At 38.5% G+C, this 19563-nt stretch overlaps 1 protein-coding gene across 1 annotated transcript in view; it reads left to right on the top strand.

Annotated features, from left to right (window-relative positions):
• Positions 1-19563, top strand: part of LOC113568400 (uncharacterized) — a 45702-nt gene that overhangs the window by 6004 nt on the left and 20135 nt on the right. Inside the window, exons 4-12 of the mRNA XM_081709449.1 lie at positions 71-337; positions 647-1048; positions 1216-1647; positions 3007-3456; positions 4263-4715; positions 6006-6461; positions 9211-9717; positions 12746-13234; positions 16992-17447. Coding sequence (XP_081565575.1) covers positions 71-337; positions 647-1048; positions 1216-1647; positions 3007-3456; positions 4263-4715; positions 6006-6461; positions 9211-9717; positions 12746-13234; positions 16992-17447 — 3912 coding nt within the window. The remainder of the gene's footprint in view (positions 1-70; positions 338-646; positions 1049-1215; positions 1648-3006; positions 3457-4262; positions 4716-6005; positions 6462-9210; positions 9718-12745; positions 13235-16991; positions 17448-19563) is intronic.

The following is a 19563-nucleotide window of genomic DNA, read 5'->3' as shown; positions in this document are numbered from 1 at the left end:
AGCAAGATCATTAACAACAACGAGCAATAATAATAATAATAATTAGTATAACTATGTTTACCTTTTGCAGAGATAAGCCTTCTACTCTCTGTCATGTGTGGACGTCAGTGCTGTGCTGTGGGAAACCCAGAGATTTCCCAGCTTTACTGGATGTTTGTGGAAAAGAGATGCACCTTCCTGTGTTTGGTAAAGCATCCATGTTTAGGAAAGCTGGAGAGATCATGAGTCAAAGCTCAGAGAAGATCAGCCTCCATCTCCACTGTACAGAAGATCCACAGATCAGTAAAGTGCTCTGTATCATGGTCTTCAAGGGACTTCCATTTATGAAGTCCCTTAGGTGAATAATGCAGCCCTGCATTTATACCACTTACATTTGTTTAATAGAAATTTGATAGATTATCTAGAATAATCCTAAAATAGAACAAAGTGTTAGGTTACATGCATAACCTTAGTTCAATAATTTGTGAGTTATCTTGGCGGGTATTTTTTACATGACTGACTGCAGTAGTTGTAATAGAACAGCATCTGTCAGCAGACAGACCTGTACCTGCTGTAACACACATTCCCTCGTGTTTGATGCAAAGTGAGATAGATACCCAATTTATACATATATATACCTCACCTATTGTTTCTTTCTGCTTTGCAGGTTTGAGTTTCCTTGTGATTCTTTGGTACAGCCAGACCACAGACTGCAGATAATAGAATCTTATCAGTGTGATCTCATTCTGGAAGGGGCAGAAACACAACAAAGTGCCATTGTATCATCGGTTCTGAGGTTTCTCCATAGAGATCCATTTTACGAATGTGATTTTCTAATAAAACTGTACTTGCATGTGAGAAATATGGAGAAATTCATCATTCTGAAAAATATATATAGTTCTTTGCCAGACATCTGGTACATAGACCTCTCAGAGAGAAAGGCTTTATACTTCCTAGAAGTGCTGAAACTCCAAACGGTGAAGAAACCAGTAGTGCTGAGAGGCTGGTCAGATGAAAAAAGTGAAGTGAGGAGTTTCCTTCAGTGTCTGCCATACATCTCCCAGCTGAGGTGAATCTATGTCTGAGTTCACTGTATCAGAGCACTAGAAATACGGCTCTGCATAGTGATGAATGCATTTGCTAAATATTACTAAATATTTTTGCCACTGCAAAATTTTATATTCATTAATTTAACTCCTGTAACTGAAGTCAATTCTTTCTGACGTGTATCTGCAGTTTCTCTGCACCACCAAATATGGAAGAAAGTTCATGGAGGCTCAAGGTGAAGTCACTTTTACTGAAGCTGTGTGTGCAAGCAGCTCTTTATGAGAATGAAACAGTACACACAGTTGTACAAAAAGTGTTGATGTGGTCCAACAACAGTCAGAATGACTTTCTAATGGATCTTTACTCATATGTGAAGGACTACGAGGCTCAAACAGGCAGGAGTGTCTTTCCTGTACTGCAGCCACTTTACGAGTCTTTTCCTGTCTGGTACACCATGTCTAATGTGTGGTCCATCAGTCTCTCAGAGAGAAAGGCCTCACATTTTCTAGAAGCTCTGAAAGTTCAAACAACAAAGAAACCAGTAAATTTGTGGAGCTGGTCAGATGAAGAGAGTGAAGTGAGGAGTTTCCTTCAGTGTCTGCCCTACATCTCCCAGCTGAGGTGAGTCATGGAGTACTGTTGTACATTCCACCAAACCTCCAAACTATGGTGAGTGTTGTCATATAGTAATCTTGTAGAGAAATGTTAAGCTAAATGTCCCAGCAGTGAGCCTGTCTCAACAACACTTTAACTGATGCTGAGTGCATTGCTTAATTATAAAAATATAAAACAAATGTTAAAATCCACCAGGAGGAACAATTATTTAAGACACCTTCCATGCTTCACTTTTTTTAGTATGTTTCTGTATTCGTACAGAGTTGTCAATAAATACAGGAAAACCTGACATAGCAGTGATAATCTTCTCTTCTCTGTCAACACCGATATCAACTTGTGCCTTGACTGATTGGTTGCCGTCCAGCGATATTTCCTTCTCATTTGCATAAAGTTGAGAAAAGCTCAAATCTTCAATGCTTTCTTTGCTTGGTTTGCAACATACTCAACCCATAATCCACAATAGTTGCCTTCCTCCACAGAACTGAATTGGAGCTAGAGTGAAAAGCGCCTTGCTCTGCTGCAAAGTAATTGTACCGTTAGGGTACATTCACATGGTGAAGCATTTTGTTCTCACCATTATAGTCTATGATGGGATATGGATTCTGCAGGTTCTGCTCATTTTCCGTGCATGTTTTTTTCTGGTGTGGATTTTTGCAGATGGAGTTGGAAAATTATAAAACTTAAAGGTTAAAGGCTCAGTGCATCATGAATCACTGCTCATATTAGAAAAATCATGTTAATGTAGAAGCACCTAAAGCCTAATGAAGCAAGCACTCCTCTATACCACGATTCCAAAAATAATAAAACTCGGAACGCCATGTACAGTTCTACTTGAATTTTGAGTGAATATTTCACTATAATGTACAAATATATATCACACTTCGTTTGCTGGTGATGTTCAAGGCAGGCATGCTAGCTAGGTAGTTAATGCCTTGAGCACTAAACAGATGCCCAATATCAATTAAAAGTAATAATAAATAATAGTCACTAATTAATAAGGATCCTGAAGATAATAAGCAGTTTTGGCCTTAATGTGGAGGGTATGATTTTCTTTAGTGTAATTGTGTGGAAACTGGCTGCATATTTGAAAGTGAATAAGTTAGCTGATACATCAGTGCAAAAGGCAGGGTTGTCAGGCTTTGTGGGTTGTTTGGAGCATAGCCATATAATTTGTCATCAAAATCAGTGAAAAAAGAGGGTAGGGACCTACATCTAGTTTTGCTAGATTTGTTTAATGCATTTGGCTCAGTAGTGCATAATCTCTTATGGCAGGGCAATGCTTTTACTCACCTTCAAAGTAACATGACAATAAAAGTGATTTGATGTGATTCTATTCAATTTATTTCTGCCCTTCTCTTCCAAAAGGTTTTTGTGGACCAGTTGGTATGAAGAGGAAAAGAAAATGTCTGCCATCCAGTTTCTGCTGAATCTGATATTTGCAGCAGCAGAGTATAATGCAGCTACAGGAGAGAGTTTCACTAAGCTGCTGATATCAGTGTGCAGCTACACAACCTTCCCTTTTGGAGATGATGTGTACATTAAAACTTCACAGTGTGATTTCCTGCTGGATCTGTTCTCACAAGTGAAGGACTATGAGACTCAAACAGGCAGGAGTGTCCTTCCAGCATTACAGCCAGTTTACCAGTCAGCTCCTGCAGTCTGGAACATTGACCTCTCAGAGAGAAAGACCTCCCTCTTCCTAGAAGTGCTGAAACTCCAAACAGTGAAGAAACCAGTAGAGTTGAGAGGCTGGTCAGATGAAGAGAGTGAAGTGAGGAGTTTCCTTCAGTGTCTGCCCTACATCTCCCAGCTGAGGTGAGTGAGATCATTTTAATTTCTGTCCGAGACCATGACTATGCATTATAGAAAAACTGGACATTCATAATCTGTTTTTTACATTACACAATGGACACTTCTTGAAAGTTCTCTTCATTAGTTGTTTAGTTGTGTGAACCAAACACAGTCATTATTATAAGATGACCTACACTGAAAGGTTGAGCCCTTACAGTTCTGGTTGGAATTCCAATTTGAAAAGCAAATTGTTGTTCAATTTCTCTTTGTTACTGTAAGACAGATACTTCTGTCCCTCTACGCAGAGGAACCATTAATCAGACATTTGCATCATTTCACTGACAAACTCATTCATTTACTGTTCCTCAGACAAGCTGATGTGCATAGTAGTATTGAGGGCTGGGCCCGTGGGCAGTGGTTGCTCAGGGGTTAAGGTACTTGACTTGTTATCAGAAGGCTGCTGGTTCAAGCCCCACCACTACCAGGTTACCACTGTTGGGCCCCTGAGCAAGGCTCTTATTCTCCAACTGCTCAAGTTGTACTCAGTTGTAATTGTAAATTGCTTTAGATAAAAGAGTCAGCTAAATACTATAAATCAAAACAATCAGTGGCTGGTTATATGCAGCATAAGGATCTATTTAACTTGTATTATTCATGTCCTAAACTTCTCCCTCCCAAACTGCTGTTGCATTTGCAGAAGGCAAACAGAAATGGCAGTGTGACTATAAATTCATTAAGAGAAAGGAAAATAATGTGGTTTGGAGCTTTCTTTTATTGATAATGTAGCATAAATATGCTAACGGTCTGTCACCTCCATGTCCAATTTACAGATTTTCCTGTACTGGTTGGAATGAAGTAAAAAGGAAAGATTTTGCCATTAACTTCCTGCTGAAGCTAATAGTTGCAGCAGCAGAGTGTGATGCAGCTACAGGAGAGAGTTTCACTAAGCTGCTGACATCTGTGTGCAGCTACACAACCTTCCCTTTTAGAGATGATGTGTATAAAAAAGCTGCTTCACAGTGTGATTTCCTGCTGGATCTGTTCTCACATGTGAAAAACTATGAGACTCAAACAGGCAGGAGTGTCCTTCCAGCATTACAACCAGTTTACCAGTCAGCTCCTGCAGTCTGGAACATAGACCTCTCAGAGAGAAAGACCTCCCTCTTCCTAGAAGTGCTGAAACTCCAAACAGTGAAGAAACCAGTAGAGCTGAGAGGCTGGTCAGATGAAGAGAGTGATGTGAGGAGTTTCCTTCAGTGTCTGCCCTACATCTCTCAGTTAAGGTGAGTGAGAAGCTTTTATAAGTATTACAGGAGTAACGTTTTCCATATTGAACTGATATTGGACTGATTTAAAATGGATTTCTGTTGGGCAAATGAAAGATTAATCTCTAATTTTTTTAATTTATTTATTATATTGTAAAATGTCCATTTTATCATTTAAAATAGATATTTTGTGAAGTAAGTCAAAATTCTGGCTTTGGCTTAATTGGTACAGTAGCACGTTTTAAGCTTGTGTGTTCCAAATAATACTACATCATGATTTATTGACAAATTATAAAGTATAGTTGTAATGTTGAGCGGTAAGGAGGCGGACGCACGTGCGGAGAAGAGCGAGATTTAATAGGGGCAAATCCAGAATCAGAGTCGTTCTAACAGTTCAGGGTCATTGAGCCAACACGGAGAGCACGGGGATACATGACAAACCAGACAAGGGCTAGAATACACGAGTAACTAAACACAAACAGCGACGAGAACTAAACACACGAAAGCACACAGGATAAGCAGGCTATAACAGAGCAGGAAACACAGAGGCTAGGATAACACGAAGGCATGGAGTACAAAGAAACAACCATTAGAATAAACATATATAACCATCAATGAACAGCCCCAACCAAGGCACACAACAGGGTTTAAATACATGAACCAAAGGTAGAAACGAGGGACAGGTGCAAGCAATCAAATGAGGGGTGGAGAAAACGAAACCAAGGCATGGAAGCAGGGAGTGCAGGAAAACAGACGACACGGAAACCATGACAACAGGGACGGCAGGATGACAGCCATTCCGCCCCAAGGGCCAGAAACGAACAGAAACAACAGAAAGGAACACATAGTTAGGCATCACTATAGTGGAGTGTAGTAGTGCTCTTCAGTGTAGTGGAGCTGAGCGCAGTGACCTTTGACCTCCAGCACTTCGCCCTCATCTTTACAGGCATTATATCCTGTGTTAAATGGTCAAGCGATAAAATCAAATGGAAAACATGAAATGATTAAATGTATAATATCATTTTGCATTCAATTTCTTAGTCAATTAAGTTGTTATTATGGGTGTAGGAGAACAATCATTATTTTCATTGTGTTCACACCTGCTGTACACCACCAGTTCAATTCATTTGTGCTACTTCAGTTTGAACTGTTCTACCTGCATGTTTGTATGATAGAGCTGGTTGAAGCTGATTGAGGGTTAATAAAAATGGACTATTTCACCAAACTATGTGGGTTAAGGTGTCATTTCAGGATCCCTGTTTTATTGTATTTTCAATGTCTTTTCTGTGACCCTCTGTTTTTCAACAGGTTTAGTGAAATTGTTTATGATGATGAGGAATATAAAATTAAAGCAGTGGAGTTCCTGCTGAAGCTCATAGTTGCAGCAGCAGAGTGTGATGCAGCTACAGGAGAGAGTTTCACTAAGCTGCTGACATCTGTGTGCAGCTACACAACCTTCCCTGTAGGTGGACATGATGAGAATTACAGTTCTGAAGTTCAGTGTGATTTCCTGCTGGATCTGTTCTCACAAGTGAAGGACTGTGAGACTCAAACAGGCAGGAGTGTCCTTCCAGCATTACAGCCAGTTTACCAGTCAGCTCCTATAGTCTGGAACATAGACCTCTCAGAGAGAAAGACCTCCCTCTTCCTAGAAGTACTGAAACTCCAAACAGTGAAGAAACCAGTGGATCTGAAAGGCTGGTCAGATGAAGAGAGTGAAGTGAGGAGTTTCCTTCAGTTTCTGCCCTACATCTCCCAGCTGAGGTGAGTGAGAAGCTTTTATAAGCATTACATGAGTAACGTTTAAGTTTGAACCTGTTTGTTTTGCATATTAATGAGATTTTACCTGGTCTTTGTTTTTGTGAGTTGGTGTGTCGCTGTCAGTGATCAGCAGATGGTGCAGGTTAGATGTGTGAATGAAATGTTGATTTGCATTTGGTATGAGGTAAGGATTATAAAACTTTGGCCAACTCCATATTCAGATACTAAATCAGAAATAAGGTTTGAATGAACCTAGTAAATTGACCTCACTTCAAAGTATATATAAATCACTACATTATAGATTTAATGTTTGCTGGGGAGGTAAACTCAATAAACCACCCATCAAACCTCAATAGTAACACGATCTGGAAAAAGGTCTGAGAAATAATTTTTTATGAATCTACCTCAAACATGTATCAGATAAGTGTCACAAAGGAGAGCCAGATAAAGCATAGAAGCAAGTGCAGGTTTAATGTCTTAGTGTCTTAGACTTCACACCTAAGAGTGAGGGGTTTAAATACCCTTAATAGGGTCAGTAATAAACAACAAATGAGCAGCAACTGGGCGCTATTCAGTATTTAGCGCCCTCTGCTGGTGAAAGGAGGAGCTGTCACAGGCAGACGTGACAATAAACCTCAATGGTTTACTAGTGAATCTCTGAGAGAAGCTCTACCAGTTTCACAACATTTATGGCCCTTCAGTTATTTAGGAATTGACTGTTCTCAGATTATTCGCATGGGAGTCTGTGGATTGACATGGGGATAAAGAATCCACCCAGTTCTCAGACTGAACTTCCCACAGGGTTTTCATTTTTGATGGTCAAATCTCCCATGTGTTCCAGGAACTGGGGGCTTTTTTTCATTTTTTAATACTTTTACTGAATAAATGTTGCTGCTGTTAATTCTCTGTAAATTATACTTTATAATTTCTCAGTAAATCATGATGTAGTCTTATTTGGAACACAAGCTTAAAAGATGCTACTGTACCAATTAAGCCGATGCCAGAATTTTGACTTCCTTCATAAAATATCTATTTTAAATTATAAAATGGACATTTTATAATATAACAAATACATTTTCAAATGAGAGATTAATCTTTCATTTTCCCAACAGAGATCCATTTTAAATCAGTCCAATAACAGTTCAGTATGGAAAATGCCTGAAAAACAATTTTGGTGGGCTCACTGCATACAGTTAATGAGCTGTTATAATGTTAGTATGGAAATTAGATGTAGTTCCATATCACACAGTTATTCTTGAAGCAATATATATGACATGTGATAAACAAGGACTTTATATAGCCATTTGCATAAGGGTGCTCGGTCTTGTGAACCACATGGTTAAGGAAGAGAATTATGAAATAGTCTAAAAGCACGATCTAAACCATTTATTGTAGAACTTTAATTTCTAAACATCATTACTGATAATCATCAGTTTCTTTAATGAAATATGATGAAAACGGTGGAGTGTTATTTACTTTGCTTGCTGCAGTTTTGAAACTATGACTGCTATAATTTAGGAAGAACACCAGGGGTCACTGTTTTAGCATCAGCTTTCAATGCGCCAATGTTTCGAATCTTTTACCAGCACAATCAGGAAGAAGCTTCAAACGTACCCTACTACACAGTGTATACTGCATACTGGTCCCCAACATGGTATGCAGCATAGTGTCCATTATGCACCAAATACAAACCATAATACGAGCTCATGTGAACGTCTGAAGGTTCCATCCACTTACGAAAGATTTTCCGCCACCGTTGCGTGATGGGATGCACTACACAACAAAGATAGCTCTGGCAATATATTGGAATATTTGACTGGACTAGTATGTCATCTGGGTAACTTATGCATACTCAAAAAATGTGTTTTGCTTGCATACTACATACAATGTACTGATTTGGGGGCCGATCATTATGTGAGTAGTATGTAATAGCCTGTTTCAAACACAGCAGAGATTTTGTCTGTCCATCACTACCCAAACGCAAATGGGAAAGACAGCCAATAAAAAGACAGATGAACACAGAGAAACAAGAGGTATAAATAAACAGAGCAATCAAAGCAAAAAAGAAACAGATGAGATAAATCAAGGGTCCAGAAAACTGGAACAAGGAGTGGAAAAGAAGAAACAAAGGAACACATAGATGTTAATGTAGTGAAGTGTAGTAGTGGTCATCAGTGTAGTGAAGCTGAGATCAGTGACCTTTTACCTCCAACACTTCACCCTCATCTTTACAGGCATCATGTCCTGTGCAACATTGTCAAGAGGAGGAAACAGTCAAGCACGAAGCACCAAAGCATAAATCACCTGATAATATCATAAAATCAGTTTGTACTCTGGTTTTTGTCATTTAAATTTATTTTGTTTAGCAATTTGGCAAATAACCCCACAAAATCACAATCACACTGAAGTTGAAGGAAGACAAATTCATCACTTACATGAAATTCTAAGTTCAACACACTGCCTCTAGGAGGGAGACCATGAGTGTAGGAGGACATTAAAGAGTGATTTTGTTGTTATTGTTAGACCTGCATTACAAGGCCAGTTTATTTTACCCCAGTTTGTGCTGTCCTGCCATCTGTATGCTTACATGACTGATCTGACAAAGGGTGTGGTCACTACAATAGAATTCACTTATTTCACATATAATGTTGTTTCTCCTGTCAGTATATCTGTTGTTGCTTTATATTTATGCTTATTTTATTAGTTAGCTTCATTTAATCTCTGTTTTGTGATTCTCTCTCTATTCCAACAGGTTTCATTATGATACAAAAAAGAAACTGTCCACAGTAGAGTTTCTGCTGAAGCTGAATGTTGCAGCAGCAGAGTGTGATGCAGCTACAGGAGAGAGTTTCACTAAGCTGCTGACATCTGTGTGCAGCTACACAACCTTCCCTTTTGATGATGATGATGATGATGATGATGATGATGATGGTGATAATGATGATAATGATGATGATGATGATGATGATGATGACTGTATTGAACAAAAGTGCTTTACTGACTTCCTGCTGGATCTGTGCTCGCGTGTAAAGAATTCTGAGACTCAAACAGGCAGGAGTGTCCTTCCAGCATTACAGCCAGTTTACCAGTCAGCTCCTGCAGTCTGGAACATAGACCTCTCAGAGAGAAAGACCTCCCTCTTCCTAGAAGTGCTGAAACTCCACACAGTGAAGAAACCAGTAGAGCTGAGAGGCTGGTCAGATGAAGAGAGTGAAGTGAGGAGTTTCCTTCAGTGTCTGCCCTACATCTCCCAGCTGAGGTGAGTGAGAAGCTTTTATAAGCATTACAGGAGTCACGTTTAAGTTTGAACCTGTCTGTTTTGCATGTTAATGAGATTGGTGCTGCTCTTTGTTTTTGTGAGTTGGTCTCTGTGAGTGATCAGCAGATGGTGCAGGTTAGATGTGTGAATGAAATGTTGATTTGCATTTGGTATGAGTTCAGGATTATAAAACTTTGGCCAACTCCACATTCAGATACTAAAACAGAAATAAGGTTTGAATGAACCTAATAAATTAACCTCACTTCAAAGTATATATAAATCACTACATTAGAGATTTAATGTTTGCTGGGGAGGTAAACTCAGTAAACCACCCATCAAATCTCAATAGTAATGTGATCTGAAAAAGTTCTGAGAAATTATTTTTTATGAATCTACCTCAAACAGGTATCAGATAAGTGTCACAAAGGAGAGTCAGATAAAGCACAAAATCAAGATTAGGTTTAATGTCTTAGTGTCTTAGACTTCACACCTAAGAGTGAGGGGTTTAAATACCCTTAATAGGGTCAGTAATAGACAACAAATGAGCAACAATTGGGCGCTATTCAGGAATTAGCACCATCTGCTGGTAAAAGGAGGATCTGTCACAGGCAGACGTGACAATAAACCTCAATGGTTTACTAGTGAATCTTTGTATTTCAGAGAGAAGCTCTTCCAGTTCACAACATTTATACCCTTCAGTTATTTGGGAATTGACTGTTCTCAGATTATTCGCATGGGAGTCTGTGGATTGACGTGGGGTTAAAGAATCCACTCAGTTCTCAGACTGAACTTCCCACAGGGTTTTCATTTTTGATCATCAAATCTCCCATGTGTTCCAGGAACTGGGGGCTTTGTTTCATTTTTTAATACTTAACCTCTTACTGAATAAATGTTGCTGCTGTTAATTCTTTGTAAACTATACTTTATAATTTGTCAATAAATCATGACTTAGTCTTATTTACATTTACATTTACGGCATTTAGCAGGCGCTCTTATCCAGAGCGACTTACAAAAGTGCTTTGTCATTTACTCATAGAATATATCCAAGTAGAGTATAGTAGGTTAGAATTAAACATACCAATGAACTAGAATACTGTGGAATACAGGGATGAATACTGATACCTAGAATTGCAAAATACATAAGGTCTATCTTGAACAATGATAAGTGCTATAAACAATAAGTGCTAGAGTTTGTTAAAAAACATAAACAGTGCGCTACAATAAGTACTAAATTAGTCAGGCAATAAGGGAGCAGTGTCAGTTGTCCTTTAAATATTTTGTAAATAGATGAGTCTTCAGTCTGCGTTTGAAGACTGCAAGGGACTCTGCTGTCCGGACAGCAAGCGGGAGTTCATTCCACCATCTTGGAGCCAGGACAGAAAATAGTCTCGATGCTTGTCGTCCATGAGACCTGAAGCAAGGTATTTCAAGCCGAGCCGTACTTGAGGTTCGAAGTACTCGAGGTACGGATCAGGCTTTGACCATTGTCTTCATGTATGAAGGGGCTGGTCCATTTTTGGCTTTGTAGGCAAGCATCAAGGTTTTAAATCTGATGCGTGCAGCTACAGGCAGCCAACGATGGGAGCGCAGCAGTGGAGTAACGTGTGAACTTCGGAAAATTGAAGATCAGTCGTGCTGCTGCATTTTGGACAAGTTGTAGAGCTTTAATGGCTCTTAGAGGAAGACCAGCAAGTAGCGAGTTGCAGTAGTCTAGCTTTGAGATCACAAGAGACTGCACAAGCACTTGGGTAGTTTCCTGCGAAAGAAAGGATCGAATCCTTTGTATGTTACAAAGGAGGAATCTGCAAGACCGGGTTAGATTAGAAACATGAGTTGAGAACAACAACTGGTTGTCCAAAGTTATGCCCAGGCTACGGGTAGCCTCAGATGGTGATACCAGGGAGTTCTCAAAGGAAACAGTGAGGTCATGGTAAGGGTTGGGAGTATCTGGGATGAACAGAAGCTCGGTTTTACTGGGGTTGAGCTTCAAGTGGTGGGCTGTCATCTATGACGCAATGTCAGTCAAGCATGCCGAGATACGTCTGGAGACCTGCGTGTCAGAGGGTGGAAAAGAAAGAAATAATGGAGTGTCATCGGCAATAGCAGTGGTAGGAGAAACCATGAGAAGATATTACATCACCAAGAGAATGAGTATACAAAGAGAAGAGAAGGGGAACCAATACTGAGCCTTGTGGAACACCAGTGGAGAGTCTACACGGTTATTTGGAACACACAATCTTAAAAGATGCTACTGTACTAATTAAGCCGATGCCAGAATTTTGACTTACTTGATAAAATATCTATTTTAAATTATTTTATAATATAATAAATACATTTTCAAATGAGAGATTAATCTTTCATTTGCCCAACAGAGATCCATTTTAAATCAGTCCAATATCAGTTCAATATGGAAAATGCCTGAAAAACGATTTTGGTGGGCTGACTGCATACAGTTAAGGAGCTGTTATAATGTTAGTATGGAAATTAGATGTAGTTCCATATCACACAGTTATTCTTGAAGCAATATATATGACATGTGATAAACAAGGACTTTATATAGCCATTTGCATAAGGGTGCTCGATCTTGTGAACCACATGGTTAAGGATGAGAGTTATGAAATAGTCTAAAAGCACGATCTAAACCACTTATTGTAGAACTTTAATTTCTAAACATCATTACTCATAATCATCAGTTTCTTTAATGAAATATGATGAAAACAGTGGAGTGTTATATACTTTGCTGTGCTGCAGTTTTGAAACTATGACTGCTATAATTTAGGAAGAACACCAGGGGTCACTGTTTTAGCATCAGCTTTCAATGCTCCAATGTTTCGAATCTTTTACCAGCACAATCAGGAAGAAGCCCCTACTATCCTACTACATAGAGTATACTGCATACTGGTCCCCTTATTTCACATATAATGATGTTTCTCCTGTCAGTATATCTGTTATTACTTCATTTTTATGCTTATTTTATTAGTTAGCTTCATTTAATCTCTGTTTTGTGATTCTTTCTCTATTCCAACAGGTTTCATTATGATACAAAAAAGAAACTGTCCACAGTAGAGTTTCTGCTGAAGCTGAATGTTGCAGCAGCAGAGTGTGATGCAGCTACAGGAGAGAGTTTCACTAAGCTGCTGACATCTGTGTGCAGCTACACAACCTTCCCTTTTGATGGTGATGATGATGATGGTGATAATGATGATGATGATGATAATGTTGATGATGATGACTGTATTGAACAAAAGTGCTTTACTGACTTCCTGCTGGATCTGTGCTCGCGTGTAAAGAATTCTGAGACTCAAACAGGCAGAAGTGTCCTTCCAGCATTACAGCCAGTTTACCAGTCAGCTCCTGCAGTCTGGAACATAGACCTCTCAGAGAGAAAGACCTCCCTCTTCCTAGAAGTGCTGAAACTCCACACAGTGAAGAAACCAGTAGAGCTGAGAGGCTGGTCAGATGAAGAGGGTGAAGTGAGGAGTTTCCTTCAGTGTCTGCCCTACATCTCCCAGCTGAGGTGAGTGAGAAGCTTTTATAAGTATTACAGGAGTAACGTTTAAGTTTGAACCTGTTTGTTTTGCATGTTAATGAGATTGGTGCTGCTCGTTTTTGTGAGTTGGTCTCTGTGAGTGATCAGCAGATGGTGCAGGTTAGATGTGTGAATGAAATGTTGATTTGCATTTGGTATGAGTTCAGGATTATGAAAGTTTAGCCAACTCCACTTTCAGATACTAAATCAGAAATAAGGTTTGAATGAACCTAATAAATTAACCTCACTTCAGAGTATATATAAATCACTACATTAGAGATTAAGTGTTTGCTGAGGAAGGTAAAATGAATAAACAAGCCATCAGATCTCAATAGTAACGTGATTTGAAAAATCTGAAAAAGTTCTGAGAAGTAATTTTTTATGAATCTACCTCAAACATGTATCAGATAAGTGTCACAAAGGAGAGTCAAATAAAGCATAGAAGCTCAATGTCGTAGTGTCTTAGACTTCACACCTAAGCATGAGGAGTTTAAATACCCTTAATAGGGTCAGTAATAGACAACAAATGAGCAACAATTAGTCACTATTCAGAAATTGGCGACCTCTGCTGGTAAAAGGAGGAGCAATCACAGGCAGACGTGACAAACCTCTTACTAGTAATGTATGTGTATGTAAGAGAGGAGCTCTACCAGTATCACACCATTTATGGCCCTTCAGTTATTTAGGAAGTGACTGTTCTCAGATTATTCTCATGGAGCTCTGTGGACTGACATGGGGATCTTGAATGTACTTTGTTATGTTTACTATCATGTCAGGGATTTGTTGGTCTGTATCTGTATGTTAATTTCTGTTTTTAACCCTCTACCTGGCCTGTTTTATAAAATGGATATATACCTATCAATAAAATCAAACAAATAAGCAAGACAAACAAACCACAAAACACATCCTAGTTCTAATTACTTGGTTCACAAGACCGAGCACCTTTATGCAAAAGCTCTGTTTTAACCCCTTGTTTATCACATGTCATATATATTGCTTCAAGAATAACTGTGTATTATGGAACTACATCTAATTCCCATACTGACATTATAACAGCTCCTTAACTGTATCCAATGAGCCCACCAAAATTGTTTTTCAGTCATTTTCCATATTGAACTGATATTGGACTGATTTAAAATGGATTTCTGTTGGGCAAATGAAAGATTAATCTTACATTTATTTATTATATTGTAAAATGTCCATTTTATAATTTAAAACAGATGTTTTATGAAGTGAGTCAAAATTCTGGCATCGGCTTAATTGGTACAGTAGCACCTTTTAACCTTGTGTGTTCCATTTAAGACCACATCATGATTTATTGACAAATTATAAAGTACAGTTTACAAAGAATTAACAGCAGCAACATTTATTCAGTTTGAGGTTAAGTATTAAAAAATGGAAAAAAAAAAGCCCCCAGTCCCTGGAACACATTGGAAATTTGTCCATCAAATATTAAAACCCTGTGGGAAGTTCAGTCTGAGAACTGAGTGGATTCTTTAAGGAAGAGAATTATGAAATAGTCTAAAAGCACCATCTTCTCCAACAACCTTGACACCAAGAACTGCAACTTTCCCAGTGATGCAGACGGTTCTGTTCCCTCCCACTTCCACCTGTACTCCGGTACATAATCTTACAGGATTTGTCATGGACCAGTCAAATCCTGTCTCATCTACATTGTAGATATTCTGGGGTTTTGTTGTGACATCTGTGAGATGAGCATATCAAAGCAGTGGGTGAATATGCCAGTATCAGCTGAGGTCCTCACTGTAGCCACAGGAAACTGTTCTGATTTGTGAATGGTCTGCTCAGGATGATCTCACATAAAATGGTAAAATCATTTTCTCCCAGTGGAGAAAGGGCACTGAATTCCACTAGCCAGATTATAATCCAGAACAAGATGTAAAAGGTCTGTTTGAGTGAAGCTCCAACCCCAGTCACACATGACCTGCCAGGATTGTAAACAGACTTGAACACAATAGTCTACACCACCTTTTTAAATCACATCGCAACCTCATATTTGTTATTCATTTATTCGATTAAATTTAGCATTTATTTTGCATATCGTAACTTCTTACTTGCCGCCAGTGCAGCAAAAACTGATACAAGTTCATACTTGTACTAGGAGGAACTCCTCATTAAAACACTTTAAGGTCATTTTAAATGGAGTTTACTGGGCTTAAATGGTTTCAAAGTGACTAATGGTGAAAAAGACAATGTGTTCATTTTTAAATAAAAGATGTATTTACATGCATGGAGCCCAAATATAACGTGGACTAAGCATCATATTATTATTTTACCCACACACACAAATATTATGTTATTCTCATTCAAAGATTGCTTATTACCTGTTGTTGGCATGTTTTTTGTAGTGCTGTATCATTTAAACCCACCTTTTTAAAAAATCTAATTTTTGAAAATATTCAGATTTCCAGAATGCATGATAAATAAAAAACAAAGCGAGGATAACCAGGAAGGGAAACACGGAGGTAAAACTAATAAAAACAGATTAAGAACACGGGAACAGAGAACAATATGGAAAACGAACAGGCAGGGCAAGAATACATACAGCAGAACTCCAGTGTAGTGATGGGATGTTCGATACTAAGACATCAAAGCTCATATCAGTATTGCAAAGCACATTGATTCAACACAGTGTACTGAAGCTTGTATGATAGTTACTATTGCCATGTGACTAATGACTGGATAGTGGTGGGACTGTTTGTTAGGTTTAGCACTGTCCTATAACTTGCTAGCTATAAGAGCGTGAAATCCTTTTACTACAAATCTTGAAATTTTCTGGAAAATATGGAAGCCAAAAGGGGGAAGGAACGTTCGAAACTTTCAGAACATGTCATCCTGTTGTCTCCCAGTGCAGTTTGCAACATTTTATTGTATTACATGTTCACATAAAAGGGAAACAATTATTTTCAACATTTTATTGTAGAATGTTAACAACTAAACATCACTAATGATCATCAGATTTTTAAAATGAAATATGAAAATGGTGTCGTGTTGTATACTTTCCTGTACTTCACAGTTTTGAAATTATTACTGCTATAATTTTCAAAGACCACCAGTGGTCACTGTTTTGGCATCGGCTTTCAATGCTCCAATGTTTCAAATCTTTTACCAACACTGTCAGGAAGAAGTCCCAAACGTAGCCTATGTATACTGGTCCCCAAAGCAGTATGCAGTATAGTATCCAGTATGCACCAAATGCAAACCATACTAGACAGAAACAAAAGAAAGGAACACATAGTTAGGCATCACTATAGTGGAGTGTAGTAGTGCTTTTCAGTGTAGTGGAGCTGAGCGCAGTGACCTTTGACCTCCAGCACTTCACCCTCATCTTTACAAGCATCATATCCCATGTTAAACGGTCAAGCGATAAAAACAAATGGAAAACATGAAATGATTAAATGTATAATATTATTTTGCATTACATTTCTTAGTCAATTAAGTTGAAGAAACAAACTTTCTCTCATAGGATGCATTATGGGTATAGGAGAACAATCATTATTTTCATTTTGTTCACACCTGCTGTACACCACCAGTTCAATTCATTTGTGCTACTTCAGTTTGAGCTGTTCTACCTGCAAGGTTGTATGATAGAGCTGGTTGAAGCTGATTGAGGGTTAATAAAAATGGACTATTTCACCAAACTATCTGGGTTAAGGTGTCATTTCAGGATCCCTGTTTTATTTTATTTTCAATCTCTTTTCTGTGACCCTCTGTTTTCCAACAGGTTTAGTGAAATTGTTTATGATGATGAGGAATATAAAATGATAGCAGCAGAGTTTCTGCTGAAGCTGACTGTTGCAGCAGCAGAGTGTGATGCAGCTACAGGAGAGAGTTTCACTAAGCTGCTGACATCTGTGTGCAGCTACACAACCTTCCCTGTAGATGGACATGATGAGAATTACAGTTCTGAAGGTCAGTGTGATTTCCTCCTGGATCTGTTTTCACAAGTGAAGAACTATGAGACTCAAACAGGCAGGAGTGTCCTTCCAGCATTACATCCAGTTTACCAGTCGGCTCCTACAGTCTGGTACATAGACCTCTCAGAGAGAAAGACCTCCCTCTTCCTAGAAGTGCTGAAACTCCAAACAGTGAAGAAACCAGTAGAGCTGAGAGGCTGGTCAGATGAAGAGAGTGAAGTGAGGAGTTTCCTTCAGTGTCTGCCCTACATCTCCCAGCTGAGGTGAGTGAGAAGCTTTTATAAGTATTACAGGAGATGTGTTTAACTTTGAAACTGTTTGTTTTGCATGTTAATGCGATTTTAGCTGGTCTTTGTTTTTGTGAGTTGGTCTCTGTGAGTCATCATCAGATGGTGCAGGTTAGATGTGTGAATGAAATGTTAATTTGCATTTGGTATGAGTTAAGGATTATAAAAGTTTGGCCAACTCCACTTTCAGATACTAAATCAGAAATAAGGTTTGAATGAACCTAATGAACTAACCTCACTTCAGAGTATATATAAATCACTACATTAGAGATTAAGTGTTTGCCGAGGAGGTTAAAATTAATCAACAAGCCATCAAATCTCAATAGTAACATGATCTGAAAAATCAGAAAAAGTTCTGAGAAGTAATTTTTTATGAATCCACCTCAAACATGTATCAGATAAGTGTCACAAAGGAGAGCCAGATGAAGCATAGAAGCAAGTGCAGGTTTAATGTCTTAGTGTCTTAGACTTCACACCTAAGCGTGGGGGGTTTAAGTACCCTTAATAGGGTCAGTAATAAACAAGTGTGTGACAGTTACTCGCTATTCAGAATTTGGCGACCTCTGCTGGTAAAACGAGCCGTCACAAGCAGACGTGACAAACCTCTTACTAGTAATGTATCTGTATGTAAGAGAGAAGCTCTACCAGTTTTACAACATTTATGGCCCTTCAATTACTTAGGAATTGACTATTCTCAGATTATACTCATGGAGCTCTGTGGGCTGACATGGGGATATTGAATGTACTTTGTTATTTTTACTATCATGTCAGTGATTTGTTGGTCTGCATCTGTATATTAATTTTTGTTTTTAACCCTCTACCTGGCCTGTTTTATAAAATGGATACATACCTATCAATAAAATCAAACAAATAATCAATACAAATAAACAAACAAACAAACCACAAAACACATCCTAGTTCTAACCACTTGGTTCACACGACCGAACACCCTTATGCAAAAGCTCTGTATAAACTCCTTGTTTATCACATGTCATATATATTGCTTCAAGAATAACTGTGTGATATGGAACTACATATAATTTCCATACTAACATTATAACAGCTCCTTAACTGTATCCAATGAGCTCACCAAAATTGTTTTTCAGTCGTTTTCCATATTGAACTGATATTGGACTGATTTAAAATGGATTTCTGTTGGGCAAATGAAAGATTAATCTTTCATTTTTTACATTTATTTATTATATTATAAAATGTCCATTTTATAATTTAAAAGAGATGTTTTATGAAGTGAGTCAAAAGTCTGGCATCAGCTTAATTGGTACAGTAGCACCTTATAAGCTTGTGTATTCCAAATAAGACTACATCATGATTTATTGACAAATTATAAAGTATAGTTTACAAAGAATTAACAGCAGCAACATTTGTTCAGTAAGAGGTTAAGTATAAAAAAATGAAAAAAAAATAAAAAAAGCCCCCAGTCCCTGGAACACATGGGAGATTTGACCATCAAATATTAAAACAAGTTCCTTGTGATTGGATCACCCAAGACGCATGTTCATGCCAGGTGTGTACAGGACCTGAGAGAGACCCTCACCTCTTCATATCAGCCATGCATGCCTGCACAGTGATGAGTAGATACAGAGGGAGTCTCTTGCCATTGCAGAGGTCTCTCTCTACACCAGGGTTTCATCTGAGGCAGGCCAAGCCTGCTTATAGGCAGTTTATAAACCTTAAAGATTCATATTTAAGATTTGAAGCTCCAAACTATTAGATTTGCACATCAATTCTGTACAGAAAATGTTGGTTACAATTTTCCTCAGGATCATAAAGAAGGTTTGTCTTCATTGTCACTCTCATCACTACAACCTATACAAGCATCTCTCAAATGTAACAGCTGTGACATAAGTGGTTGCTCTCGCCTGATTGGGTCTATGAGATGATCATTCCAGTATGTTCCACCCCCACGCAGAAGATGAAGGGCAGGTGTGGAGATCATAAACCATAAGCTACTGGCCATAGAGGAAAAGCTCCTCTAGCCCTTGGCATAAAGGCAGTGGGCTAACGTACTGTTAGCCTTAATCTGGAGGTCTGGGCACCCTAATGAAGGTTGAGGTTAGAGGCCTTTGTAGGG

The sequence above is a fragment of the Electrophorus electricus genome, unplaced genomic scaffold, assembly GCF_041902795.1.
Source record: "Electrophorus electricus isolate QZ-2024a unplaced genomic scaffold, ASM4190279v1 Scaffold42, whole genome shotgun sequence".
Classification (NCBI taxonomy): domain Eukaryota; kingdom Metazoa; phylum Chordata; class Actinopteri; order Gymnotiformes; family Gymnotidae; genus Electrophorus; species Electrophorus electricus.
This window is presented reverse-complemented; position numbering and strand designations above follow the sequence as displayed.